The following is a 13,923-nucleotide window of genomic DNA, read 5'->3' as shown; positions in this document are numbered from 1 at the left end:
GATAAACTCTTCATTATTCAAGTGAGACGTCTGGATGCTTAGTTTGCCTACATCTGGCCCCCACTTATTTCCACTGCAGGAGAAAGAAAAACAAACCATAACCACTCAAATACGAGAGATGCATCCCAGAATTTTTTTTTTTTGCACAGTGTATGCTTCACAGTGTTTCTAACCACAAGGTCTAGGTCTCCTTCTTTTCCATCTGCAACAGTTAAGCGGGTGGGGGTGGGGGGTGGTAGGGGAGTGCGTGCATGTTTTATTATTTACTTTTAAGTGATCAGTCCCTTCAGCTGCCTTTATGATTCTTAGCAGCTCAACAAAGCTGTGCCACACAAGCTCCTGCAGCAGGCAGCCTTTAGGAAATCTCTTCAAAGTCTCTGCCCCTCTGAATGGAGCCACAAGGAGAAGATGTAGTATGTCCACTCATATGAAAATCAACTCAGCTTAACTAGTGACCTTTTATGACTTTACTTCCATTTCTCAAATTTCTCACCCCGTTCTCAGTAAAGTTCACTAAGGCAGCTCTTGTTATCACTTTGCCTTCCTTCCTCAACTCAACTCTTTGACACTTTGCCCACCTATTATTATAAAAGTGCAGCCCTACCAATATTACATATTACTTAGAACAAGTAATGGTATAGTCTCAATTTGGCTCTATCTCCTCTCTACTTTTTAATATAGATCAGTGTTACAACAAAAACTTAGTGCACCTAAGCAATCACCTGTTAGGCAGCCTCAGCATGCATTCATATACAAGTTAAAGCATGGAGAGCTCGACACCACTAAAAACAAACTGGTAATAGTAAAATATCCGCCATGCTTATCCAAGAGCCAATCACCTGACCTTAGAAAATCTTACATACGTACCTTTACATATACCCAATGCCACTAGTTGTGAATAAACAAACACTTGTTCTTTTACACATGAATGGGGAAAAGAAAGGAAATCTTAAGGTCCCTTTTGAACTGAAAACATATAAGCCCAGCTCACATGTAAGTAAAGCACAACCCATGTCGATAACAACCCATGGAACAGTTTTAAAGCCCTCTGAAGTCGGCCTCAGGAAAGGACTCCTTTACTAAGTCAACACCCAGAAAGTTTTGCATTAATCAGGATGTTGAACTAGCGCTTGTTGGACTCGCCTTTCTGTTGTATGACAAGGGGACTTTGTTCACCAACAGTGGCACTTATGCCACTTAGAAATTCATAAACCTTAACTACGGCTAGTGTTTACACTGTTGTTTCTACTGACATCCCACTCCCAGGTAAATCCTTCAAAGCGACTGAGTTTCAGGCACGCTGTCACACAGAGACGCAAGAACTGTGAAGTTTGGGCACTGCCCACCCCGCTTCACTGCACGTTGCATGTCCACCGCCTTTCCCACAAGGATACACCTCTTCTCGCACTGAAATTCAGAGCTACCTGCTCCAAAAGTGCCTCATGCAAAGCAGTGGAGGATCCTAGCGCTGCCTCTTCAGGTCTTTGACTGTCCCCCTCAGCACTCAGGACCGTAACAGTAGCACCTCCTGAACAAACCCTGACGCTTTTGGGGCAACCCACAGTCCACCAGCTATTAAAAACCCCTCAAGACAGGCCAAGTATTCCAGTTAAAAAAAAAAATATTAAAAAATCTTCACTTTATTACAGTACAAGATTACTATGATTTACAGGTAACAGGATGGCACTTTTACAATTCGATTTACCCCCAGAAGTTTCTGATAAAATAACAGCTGAAAACATTACAGCACGGCTTTCATGCAAGACTTGATACCCTTATCTGTGGTCACATGTAAGTGTATTTCCCCTTCTAATTTTTTCACTACCCCCAAGGATTCTGTAATCTTGGGAAATCCCACTCTCATAACAATTCTCATTTCTCTTATGAATTGAACCACTTCTCCAGAAAAATTCCTCTCTAACCACCAGATTAAGAACACTGCTCCCTTTCAGGTGAGATGAAATCACACCTGGGTTTTGGAATGCAGTATGTTTAACTATGGAAAAAGCTGTCTGAAGATTACAAAGAGGAAAACCCTGACTGGCTGGAAGAAATTTAAGACTCATTTTGTATTCTACACTGAAGACTGCAATTCCTGTAAATTGATAATCCCTTTCTGAATAGACTTGACATGTCAGTACCAAGGCCTCCATTTGAAAATAATAGGCATCGAGGGAAAGCACATCAACTATGCTCGGGGGAGAAAAAAATTTGTTTTTCACATAGCCATCATCAGGATGACTTCCGCAAATGTGCTCCTTTGTAAAATAACACTTTAAAAATATATACTGAACATTCAGTGTGTGTACGTCCTTGACACCTGTTTATAGCAGCCATGCACCAGCAGGTTATAATGTGGGTACAACTTCAAGGACAGCGATCATATTCCAGTTCCTTTTATACCTTGAAAAACGTACAACACCCAACACGTGTATTTTATTAGCAACCCTTGCAATGCTTTATCATAGTGATGATTAAAACACTTCAGGGCTTCAAAGGTTTTTGACGTTATTTGTCACCCAGCCGGGCTCCAGCAGCTGCGGTGCCCACCCGCTTGCAGCGTGGCAAGGGGAGAAGAGAGCTTCTCGGCTAGGTTCTCCGGCGGTTACAAGGTTCTCTTCTCGCTCTTCAGCTGCCGGCTGGCAGCCCCACACAGGCCTCTTCCCGAGGCCGTATTTCTGTGCGACACACGCTTCCACTGGTGGGCCGGTCAAGCAAAAAATAAAATGAAGTAAGCGCCTTAGGACGTTGAGGCTCCCCCGGTTATCAGGGCAGGAGCGAGCGCCGGCCCCCTCCGGCGCCAACCCGCCGCTCGCCCAGCGTCCCTCAGAAAGGCCGTTAAACAAAACGCGTGCGTAGCCGCAGCCGCGATCGGGCCCCCCGCTGGGCCTCCGCACCCCGCGCCAGGCGGCGGCGTCACCGCCCGCCTCCTGACACCCGCCGCCTGCCCCCGACAGCCCCCGCCCGGCGGCCCCTCCCACCACGCCGCGCCCTCTCACTCGGCGCGATACGGGAAGCCGGCGCGCCGCCGTTGCTAGGACACCGAGGCCGCTCCCTAGCATCGCGACCCGTCGCGCGGCGCTTTACGGCAGCGGGAGCGCAGCCCCTCTCCCCTCCCCGGCGGGGCCCGCCGGCGGGACAGGGGCGCCGGCATGTCCCGGCCGGGGCGGCCCGAGGAGGCGGAGGCGGGCCGGACGCTGTTCGTGGGGAACCTGGAGAGCCGCGTGCGGGAGGAGATCCTCTACGAGCTCTTCCTGCAGGTGGAGGGCGGGGGCGGGCCTCTGCGGAGGGGCGTGGCCGGGCCGGGCACGGGCTCGGCGGGGCCGCCGCCGGGCGCCTTGTCCCCGGGGCCGGGCGGGGCTGGGCAGGGGCGGGATGAGGCGAGGGCCGGGAGCCGGGAGCCGGGAGCCCTTTCCCCACATTGCCCGTGGGCGGTCGCCGCTGCGACTCGGCGGCCCTGGGCGCGGCGGGGAGCGGTCCCTACCCCGCCCGCCTGGCCGCCCCGCACCTCCTGCCGGCTGTGCCGGTTTCGGTGCCACGGGTGGGCCCCAGGCTAGAGAGGGAGTTAGACAATTTAAAGACGTCATTAAAATCCCTCAGGAAAGAATCTTTTTTACGCTTTTAAAATTTATTCTGAGCAAGAAATTGTGATCACTAATATGAAGAAAAGTTAGTGTAAAACCTGAAAATGGGTTGAGCAAAGTTGAAACTGTTCAGCTGGGAGGCAGCGGGAATGATCTGCAGGTGGGGCTGTGGTCTTCCACCTGTGAGTGACCTTTATATCAAAATGTGTTGTGCTTTAATGCTTGAGAAGGTATCAGAGATTCCATTGGTGGAGTTTTCAGGGACGTGGTGGGAAAATACTAAGTAGTTGGGCCTGTTTCAAACCTGAGCTTAATACTCTTTGGAAATGAGGTGCGCCAAGAAGGAAAGAAAACGACAAAGGCACTGCCTTTGCCTTTGTTAAGGCACTGACTTGGCTTCAATTTTGATCTCGCATTGACAGCATGGCTGACTAAGCCAGGCTTATTAACCTGAAAATAGGAAGGAAAAGAGGGGGTAGGATATGGAGAGGAGGGAGCGTTTCATCACTAATACAAGCACCACATTCCAAGCTGGATTGACAATAGCTGCTGATTAGCGGCTTTTCCTGTATTTGTTTATGGTGTGTGTGTTTGGTTTGTCTTCTCCCCCCCTCCCCCGCCCCCCCCCCCGGCATGATCCAGTCAGCCTCTGTGAAGCCAAAAGGCTTCAGGCTCTGACAGGACAGTTAGGCTGGTAGTATGGCGATAAACTTGCTTCTACCCATCCACTAATTTCCCCCAGTTTCAGAACGAACCCTGCTTCCTTCTGGTGAGTTCGCAAAATAAGGCATGCCCAAAAAAAAAGTGGGCAGAATCATCTGTTCTCTTGCTATTTCATTTGCTAATTGGAACCGTTTCTATTCACCAGTTTTATTCCACTGATTAATCTGGTATTTGTCTTGTTAACTAGGCAAGTGCTCAGCATGCTACCCCATCTGCATTGAAAGGCCTTTTTGCTTGGTATATTCTAGCCCTTTGGGTTTTCAGCTGTTCCCATCTCTTCCTAACTTTCAATTTTTACCTTTTACCTAAAATTAGCTAAGAAACAGTTGTTTCCTGTTTTCCCTTATTTTCTATGCAGTATTCCTCCCTGTTTCCAATACTAAACAGTAGCCTGCTGTTTGACTGTAAATGTTAAGAAAGCTTATCTAACTAGGGAACATGAGTAATACCATACAAATTCTGATACAAAGGTGATAAAAATAAGCAGATGCTCTCAGAATGCAGTTTTACATGACTCTTCTACATCATCTGCAGCAATCATCTAACTGCTGACTGTTATCTGAGCCTTTTGGTCATCCCAATAACACCTACTTACATTTTCCCTTCTCTTCATCTTGCTCTCCCTCAGGTTTCTCTGTCTTTTGCTGCAGCAGCATATGCTTCTCTCTGCAGTATTGTGCTTTCTTGGAAAGCGTACAGTTCAGTATTCCTGCTGTCGCATAGTCCTGACCTGTCACTTTCACCCCATCAAATTACAAGCGAGTATCTATTACTGCTTCTAAACTATTCATATTTTTATTTATGAACAGGAAGACTCTACATATTTAAAAGACTGATCTGCAAAGGACTTGAGTTTGCTTCTAGTTCTTCAAGAACCGTATCTTCCTCATTAGGCAAATAATAATCAGAAGACTGGGTGTGTGTATTTTTTTTTAAACTGCAGTGTAGTGCAGAACAACAAAAATGCCTTAAGGAGCCAACTCAAGCAAAAATAAACAAGTTCAGAAATCCCTTCTTTAAAAAACAAACCTAAACAAAGGAAAACAAAACAAAACAAAAAAAAACAACAACACAAAAACCAACAAACTTCAAGATATTTGGAAAGAAGAGATGAACATGTTGAAGATTCCCTGCACAGGACAACGTAGGTAGTATCCATTGCTGTACAGCCTGATCACCCTCTGCACTGATAATAAAAAATGGTACATTATTTTTGGTCCTTTTCGTTGGTCTATATGACTTCCCTGGTTTCACCAGGGTTGGGTGGTGGGGGTGTTATATTTTTCAGCAAAAGCATCTTAATTAATTGAGGATTAGTTTATGCACAGCTGGCAAGAGCATACGGCAATCAGACATTATTATCACACACAACAGGCCTTAATATCTTCAGTCTGAAAATATGGAGAGTATAATAAGGGCGATGGCTCCACATCATCACTCTAAATGCTCAGAGCAGACAAACTGCAGATTTGTTATTTGAGTAATCGTTGAGAATGCAGAATAATAAAGTAGATTATTTTCTATGGCTTATTTCCTTCATCTGAGCATATGCTGTGTGTTTCTTCTGAATGCTTAACTGCTTTTGCAGTTTAATTGCTGTAAAGCTGTTTGTTACAAATTGACTTGTGTTCGCCTGAAGGTATAGGTAACTTCTGAGCAACTTTTACTGAAAAGTACATACTGTAGTAGTAGTGGAAGCCAGTTCTGCTGGTGAGTGCTATATTTTGATTCAGGACAATGACTTCTCCATCTACTACAGGAATTTAGACATTCAGTAATTTTTTTACTGATGGATTTTTTTATAACTTACATTCACTTCATTGCTCATCTGGATATTATATCCTCCTGAAGTTAAGTTTTTGCATCCTTAACGCCCCTGAGCTGTGCCAGGAGACTGCTGTTGGCCGTTTCTTTACACTGCTAAATCAGCCATACAGATGCATTGCTTGTTTTGATGAGAAAGTTAATTTGGTGACTAATACACCAATTCTGTCTTGTGTAGAGAAGATTAATCATTGTTATCTATTACGAAAATGTCAGTTTCTTTGAAAATGGAGCCAGTATTTATGCAATACCACTGCTTTAATTTGGGTCTAGAAATACTATGCAAGGATTAAAATGGTACATGTAGGCAGAGATGGAACTTTTCAATGAAGATGTTTCAGCCCACGGGTGTGTTTTGGAGTTTTGTTTTATTGGTGGAGTTTGAGGGTTTTTTAGGGGGGAGGGGGTAAGTGGGCAGAGACAGTGCATTATATCTGATGAGATGATCAGGTCTCTTGATCCCTTACCATGCAGTTGTGATGACGGTTAGGCAGTACTGAAAACTCTGTTTTGTGGTGATTCCAGAAGCCCGAGTCTCTGTTCAGGTTTGCTTTCCCACAGTGTTGATGCTGCCCATTTTAGGAATTTAAGCAACAGTAAAATAGAAGCATATTAATGGAGTAGGTCGCTTTTACATAGCTGCTATTATCAATTTGCTTAGTTATGTTAGCTGTGCAAAAAACCTCTGTAATAATTTTACTAGCAGCTGTATTATTAAAGCAGCTGATTATTAAAGACTAAACATCACCCATGGACTGATGCTTGGGTCCCTTTTAGCATTTGTGGAGCTGATTTTTGTTTGTAGAAGGCTCAGAATTTGAGCTTGGGGAATGTGGAGAGCCATTTTTCAAAATTAAGTAGAGATTCTTATACTGAGAAACTTTACACTGTGTCTGACTATGGCAAAATGTGCTCCAGTATGAAATATTCAAAATAGAATGAATTGTCCATCTCTGTTAATTTCTGTGAGAAAATAATCCAAATTTCTTTCAGGCTGGACCATTAACCAAAGTGACGATTTGTAAGGACAAAGAAGGAAAACCTAAGTCTTTCGGATTTGTCTGCTTTAAGCATGAAGAGTCAGTGCATTACGCAATAGCTTTGCTGAATGGCATCCGTTTGTATGGAAGACCAATTAAAGTGCAGTATAGGTTTGGTATGTTCGGTAGTCTCGGTGATGAATTCTTTGTTAAATTTTAATTTCTTCTTAATTTTTTTTATTTTATATTATATTATTATTATATTATTATTGTATTATTATTATATTATATATTATATTTATATTATAAAAATAAAAAAATTTATTTTTTATTATTTCTTTTTAATGACTATTTTTGAATCCTACAGTCTTTTACAAAGACAACGGTTTTTAGTTGGAACAAATTACAATCCATTTTTTAAAGAAACAAAATCTTCCTGTGGATTTTGCATAGGGAAGGATTCAGTCTTCATATTTTTTGTTTACTAAGAGAATACAATAGGTTGCTTCAGAACAGCATGACTTGGAACATTGCATTTAGGGGTTGGGGTGTGACCAACCTGGCAGGAAAAGTTGATTCAGTAAGTGCAGCAATTACCAAGCTGTTTGATAGTTTTTATACTACAGCCACAGAGTTATCAGAGCTGTTGTTTTCAGTGGAAGGGATTGTAGTTCGAAGAACATAGCCAAATCAGTGTCACATTCTTCATTTTATGTTTTTGAAAATAAACCTAGAAAGCTGATGATCAGGCAGCGTTTGCGCCCCAAACATTAAGGACTCATGCTCCTACTATGCACTGTACCACTCCTTACTTCAAAGGCTGTGCAGAGCAGTTGCTGGGTTTAGCAGAACGGCTGAGGTTCCTGAAATCAGAAGCATCTCCCGTGCCTGTAACTGAATGGGAATTATTCCGTTCATGGTTAATTCAACAGCCCCGATCTATGCTTCTGTAAATTAATAAATGATAAACAAATGTTTTCAAGCAGTAAAATGATGCTATAGATTATCTGCCATTAAATGGCATGTTGCCTTTATATACTAACTCAGATACACTAGCACCCTACAGATGACACCGAACGCTTTGTGTTTTTAACTTGTTAACTGAATAGTCGTAACTGAATAGTCATTATGCTCGTCTTATTTACAGGGAGTTCTCACTCATCAGAACTAAACAGCCCTACACATGGTTTTGAGAACTACATTGACTTATACTCACCTTCATATAGGTAACAAAGATCACCTGTGAATTAACTGTATAATTAAAAAAAAAATCTTACTAAGAAAATTGGCTGATGTGGTAGACCAATCTTCAGGCTTTTCATTAAAACAGCTGTTGCATGCTTTAATTGCATCCTTACTGATGACTTGCAACGGGCTGTAGTTAATTTTAGCATTTGGTTGTTTAGTTTGCCAGAGGTTGAGTTAGCTTGACTCTTCCATTCTCTTTGGGTTTCTGCAAGATACAGGATCATGAGAAAATATTGAAATACGGTGTTTGTACTAACAATGTTTGCAGTTGTTAGGGGAAAAAAAAGTCTGACAATGGAGATTATCTTTTTAAACCCCACTGAGTTTGTATTTCTTGTGTGTATATGTACAAGCAGCTGTCATGCACATATGAGTGCATATAATGGAAGTTATAATGGAAGTCTGAACACCCCAGATTCAGTATTTTTCAGTGTTTCAACATCTTTATTTACAAACGTGACAGAGCTCTCTGTGGAAGCTAAACTCCCTTGGTGAAATCCAGAACTGCTCTGAGTCTGCACTTAAGTAGATGTGAGGATGACTCATTAAGTGAGCCTTTGGGTGTATTTTCCTTGTTTTATCTGTTTTTTCATGGAAGTCCTGTTGTTAATATCTAAAGTCTCCTCTTGAATATTCTCATTATAGCCCAAGAGTTAAGTCTTAACACGCTGGTAAGCAGTATGTGGTCAACATGTAGTCTTTGTACGGTTGCTTGTTTTTCCTAGGTATCAAGAGCCTTATAGGAATCCTCCATTTCCCGTTACTCCTTTTCCAGTGAGCAATAGTTTACCTTATGAATACTCAGGCTTTCAAAAGATGGTAAGTTTGTGTTACAAGGTAAAAATTTGGGAGCTTTTGTATGAATTTGAACATATTCTGCATTTCTGCAAACAACGGTGCTTATTTAATGCCTCAAAATGTGGTTTTAGCTGTTAACTTTGACAGTACTAAGTCTATTTATTCTAGCATTTAAAGGTACTGTAATAACAGGGAATCTACGAAACCAAATTATTTTCTTAGTGCAGAAATGTCTTAAAGGTGTATAGCTTAGGGAGGCTAAAAATGTCAAGTCCACAGATGCAGCTCTCTCTGGTACCATGTTCCAAATCAAATCCTATTGGCGACATAAGCTAACCTAGTAAAATTACAACCATGCAAGCAATAGCTTATTTACGTACAGCTAATTCAGTCGGGGATCCTCATAGCTCCCAGCAGAAATTTGAAATGTCCTAAAACCAAACCTAAAATCTGCCCAACAAATCACCACTGCCTAGCTTGGGGCAACAATAGTTTGAGTGTTTCTGGCCTGAACCATTACATGCCCCTGCATTTCTCACATTCATGATTTACTTTCACAGTAGTAGACAGTGAGAACCTGTATTCTACTTCCCTCCACTCAGACAGACTCTGGTGCACTGGGCCATTCTTGTCCTAATCTCTTTTGTCTGAGATATTCCTCAAGGCAAGGGAACCGGGCTTTTCAGCTGGCAGCCTATGGGCCAAACCCTATTCACCAAACACATCGTGGAGCTTCTGCATTGATGAGTATGGGTCGGTAGGACTGAAGAAACCCAACATTTAATGTGAGGTACCAACTGTGGACAGTACTGCTGCCACCCAGTCTGACTAGGGAATGGCCAGCCCTCTGTAACTGTAGAAGGGGTGAAGCCTGGATAGATTACTCGAGCTAGCTGCAGTCTGAGCAGGGGAACAGAGAGGGTCTGTTCCCTGTTGCACAGATGTGGTGGTGGCCTGCCTCCTGTCTTCACAGGCAGCGTCCTCAGAAGAGCTGGTGCTTGCACAAACTTTCCCATCCTCTCTGCTGTGGTTGGAAGGCTCGGGAGTGTACCAGCTGCCCCACTGTGCTCACCGATGAATCCACTCCTCAGTAGCAATGCAGTACATAAGCACCAAGAGACCAAACTCAGCAGACCAGCACACAACCAACTTCATCCCATTTTCTGCTTGCTAGGAGGGATGGTATTGCAGTATGCCTCCAACAATAGTCTATTGCAGCTTCAGCAAGAAGTGATCTCATCACATGTAGGCCTTCACACATCGACCTCGCCTTTATTTGGGTGAGCCAGGCAGGTTACCTGCCTGGAGTCTGCCTGCACATTCAACATACTCAGCCCCATCATTTTTCTGATTACTGCCAGTCAGTAGAAAGCCGCTCTCTTCTGACCTTTGTAATTCTATTTCTGTATTTGGGCTGTGCATGTTGTATGAGAGGGACTCTTAGGGTACTGTAGGGACTGTATCAATAAGCTGGGCACTTAGTGCATTGTTTAAAGTGCTTTGACCTATGGATTCACTATACCTTGTTGGAATGCCTTGTTCCACATTAACTTTAAGATTAGTTAAACCATATTAAAAAATCGCAGATGTGCATGTCTTTACACTAACAATAGGCAGTGCAGTTAGAAATGTTTGTAAAATACATAGATGAAGAAATGAAATGCCATGTTTGATTACCTTACACAAGGACTAACTGGCATTTAATCTTAAATCAGATCACATCTCTGTTCTAACTTTGCCATGAAAAAATACTCTATTTTTTCCAACTACATTAGTTGATATAATAAAACATATAAGCTTTATTCTCAAACATTCTGTATTGTTATTTTATCATTTATCAGTATTTTCATTGTATAAGCTGTAATGCATGCAAAATTAAACTCTTCAGAACGTCCCCTTTACAATGTTAACAACTCAAGTTTCTGTTTTTCTAGATGAACCATGTTTTAGCACAACAGTACACAGTACGGAGTCTAATGGGTCAGCAATTTCCTTACTATCAGATGGCTCCACCACTGCCTTCAAATTTATCCTTTTCTCCCTGTCAGAATCAAGCTGCAAATTTTAACTCTGCACAGAGCTCTTTTGAATGGGCCCTGCCACATTCAAGTGACTGTGAAGTGTACCGGGTGGATGAAAACACCTCTAAAAGAAAGAACGAACAGCAAAGTTGTGACAGTGACACTAGTATCGAGGATGACAAAATGAGACAAAGAGACCATGACCAGAAATACAGAAAGTACAAGGGCAAGAAAAAGACGCATTAATACTGTGTAACTGGATTCAACTTTAATGACATTTGCTATTTTTATTTGAGAGATATTTAATCTTTCATCTTTGCACTTTAATAATAAAGGAATGCTCAAGATTCATATTATTTTTAAAATGTGTTATGCATAAAATATGCTGATACTTTATTTCATCTTAACCTATTTAAAGAGGAAAGTACTATTTAAGATGTAGGAAACATTTAAGAAGATAAAGTTTTCCTAATAAAGGAAGAAAACTAGTTGGTTCCTCCACCTCCCAGGAAATCATGGAAAGCTATTATTTCACTAATATAGAAACTTTATGAAAATACTTAATTTCAGCCACTCATGAAGCATATGTATCACTTACAGAATATATTTTTGTGAATGGTGTAAGAATTTTCTAGAGCCATTGAGGAATTGAGTGGGCTAGAAATTGTAGGTGCCACATCAGAGATGTGCTCGTCACTGTAGCATCAACACCTACAACTTTTTTTTCTGATTTAGCTCTGTTGTTACTTTCAGTTAGGATCACCTTGTATGGTTACTGGAACTGTTTTTTTCCAGTAGTAAATCTGAGGTAAAATACGGGCATTTGTACTTACTACAAGACTTACTTATCAATACTCAAATGAATGTACATACTTTATGACTGCTATTTACTGACTAGAACTACATGCATATATATATGCATCATTGTATAAAGTTACTCTCTAGTGTTTTATTTGCTTATTTGAGAACCTAAATGTTCATTGTAATAAATGGATGAAAAATGTAATGAGTATTTCATCTTAACTGCTAGCACAAAAGCATGAGTCAGCGGAGTTAGTACTACCTCTTAAGAAGAAAAATTTTTTCCTTGTTTAACAGAGGAAGAATAAACTATCATATTGTGATGAATCCAAGTAGTCAAATGACCTATTTTCTATTTTTCACAACTGCCACCAACAACCTATAGACAGATACAGAGGCATTGTCTTATGCAATACCAAGTACAGGTAAAACACTTCTAAGATCCTGTTATAAGAAAGCAAAACACTTAAAATTTTGGCTATTTAATATTGCTTAAAGTTAAGTTGTCGTCTTCAGACAAGATGTAGGCTTCAAATTGAACCTGACAGTAGGAAAGGATTTTGGTTTTATTAAACTCAGTTTTCTTGTTTATGAAGTTGGGTTGCTTGAAAGGAATAATTTTCATCCTTACACTAGTATTGAGAAAGAATATCCAAGTTTACTGGTTTAAAAGTGATGTTTTACAAGCCCAAATGAGTTTCAGAAATGGAAGAATGTTTAGCTTGCAACAATTTCTCTTTTGTCTGATAAATCACAGCTAATAAAATCACTTTCTCAAGGTGCTGCTTTATAACTTCCCAAAGGGATTACTTCTTTAGCCTAAGAGATATTCCTGTAACACCACAGTGTGGCACCCTTGAAATGTCATTAGCAATTGAATTCAACCTTCTCTAGAAAGAACCTAAGTAACAAAGGTTTGTGCCTTAAATAAGATTTATGCCTTATGTTTTAAGAAACTTGCTAAGTCTGCCCAATCCCTTTTTTCTCCTCTACCCTTGCACACAAACACTTGCCGCTTTATCTTTTTTTTTTTTTCCTCTCTCTCCCCATCAGTAACTTTAGGACTAAGCTATGTAGATGTAATCTAACTTCTGTTGGAAGATATTGCTGGCATTATACCACTAAGTCACTGATCACAAAAGTTGCCACAATAATGGAAAGAGTTAACAAGTAAAATACACTAGATTTCTTTAAACCTGTTCCCTATGTTAAAGATTTAAATATAATCAAGTAGAGGAGGGATATGTGAACATTAGCTCAAGTTAGAAGTGAAGTTCACCAGACCAAAGAGAAAACAGATGGATGCCCAAACCAGAGTTAGCCTACAGAAAGAGTTGCTTAGTCAGGTCTATGCTAATGTGTCCTTGTAAGACCTCCCCAGTGGATAGATAAGATAATCTGTTTTATGCAATTATATTCTATAAAAGGAATGTCTAGGAGGATCATATTGCATATGGCTGATAAATTATCAATACAGTTCTTCTACAGAAATAATTTTTCTTACTCGCTTTCTTCCCAGTCTTTGTCTTCCTGGGGGAGGTATGGATTTTAACACCTTTAAAAATCCACTTACCTAAACCTCCTCAGTTTGTTAAAAGAAGAAAAGCTGGGCATATGGGAATTTACTAAAATTACTTTAGCCATAACTAAATTTCTTTTGTACATCTGTTAACTTAAGGCATCACTTTAGTCAGGGCCCCTTCACCAGGGCCGACATCACCAACTGTCACCATGTTTAGGGCATAAAATACTGGAAACAAAAAAACCACTTGAGTTTGGCCTTCACCAAATACTTCTTCAATCCCCCCATCTTTTCCAATCACTTTTAAAAATTATTTATTTATATGAAATGAATGTTTCATATGTTAGTTCTGATTCTAAATTATTGGGTTTTTTGTCCTGGTCTTTCAAATCCCATGCTACTGAGTGGCCACAAGACCTTGC

General features: G+C 41.1%; 1 protein-coding gene and 1 long non-coding RNA gene across 8 annotated transcripts; one reads left to right on the top strand and one right to left on the bottom strand.

The window, feature by feature from the left end:
- Nucleotides 1–1,611: 1,611 nt before the first annotated feature.
- Nucleotides 1,612–3,090, bottom strand: LOC142061219 (uncharacterized). Its single transcript, XR_012662073.1, has 2 exons — nucleotides 3,000–3,090; nucleotides 1,612–2,698 (listed from the first exon to the last, which is right to left on the bottom strand). It is a non-coding gene; the product is annotated as an uncharacterized LOC142061219 (long non-coding RNA).
- A 36-nt stretch (nucleotides 3,091–3,126) lies between these two features.
- On the top strand, nucleotides 3,127–12,306 carry RBM11 (RNA binding motif protein 11). Of its 7 annotated transcripts, XM_075101966.1 has the most exons (7): nucleotides 3,179–3,260; nucleotides 4,007–4,165; nucleotides 5,117–5,509; nucleotides 7,125–7,287; nucleotides 8,259–8,337; nucleotides 9,085–9,178; nucleotides 11,092–12,306. In XM_075101966.1, exons 3-7 carry the CDS (start codon nucleotides 5,507–5,509, stop codon nucleotides 11,422–11,424), a joined length of 672 nt encoding a protein of 223 aa, XP_074958067.1. In that variant the 5' UTR covers nucleotides 3,179–3,260; nucleotides 4,007–4,165; nucleotides 5,117–5,506; the 3' UTR covers nucleotides 11,425–12,306. The 7 variants fall into 7 exon arrangements, with proteins under 7 accessions (XP_074958041.1, XP_074958077.1, XP_074958087.1 ...); XM_075101940.1 differs by lacking the exon at nucleotides 4,007–4,165 and having other exon boundaries at nucleotides 3,127–3,260; XM_075101976.1 differs by lacking the exon at nucleotides 4,007–4,165 and having other exon boundaries at nucleotides 3,139–3,260; nucleotides 5,121–5,509.
- The last annotated feature ends 1,617 nt before the right edge of the window (nucleotides 12,307–13,923 follow it).

The sequence above is a fragment of the Phalacrocorax aristotelis genome, chromosome 1 (assembly GCF_949628215.1).
Source record: "Phalacrocorax aristotelis chromosome 1, bGulAri2.1, whole genome shotgun sequence".
Taxonomy (NCBI): Eukaryota; Metazoa; Chordata; class Aves; order Suliformes; family Phalacrocoracidae; genus Phalacrocorax; species Phalacrocorax aristotelis.
The sequence above is the reverse complement of the archived record's forward strand: the minus strand, read 5'-3'. Positions and strand labels throughout refer to the sequence as shown.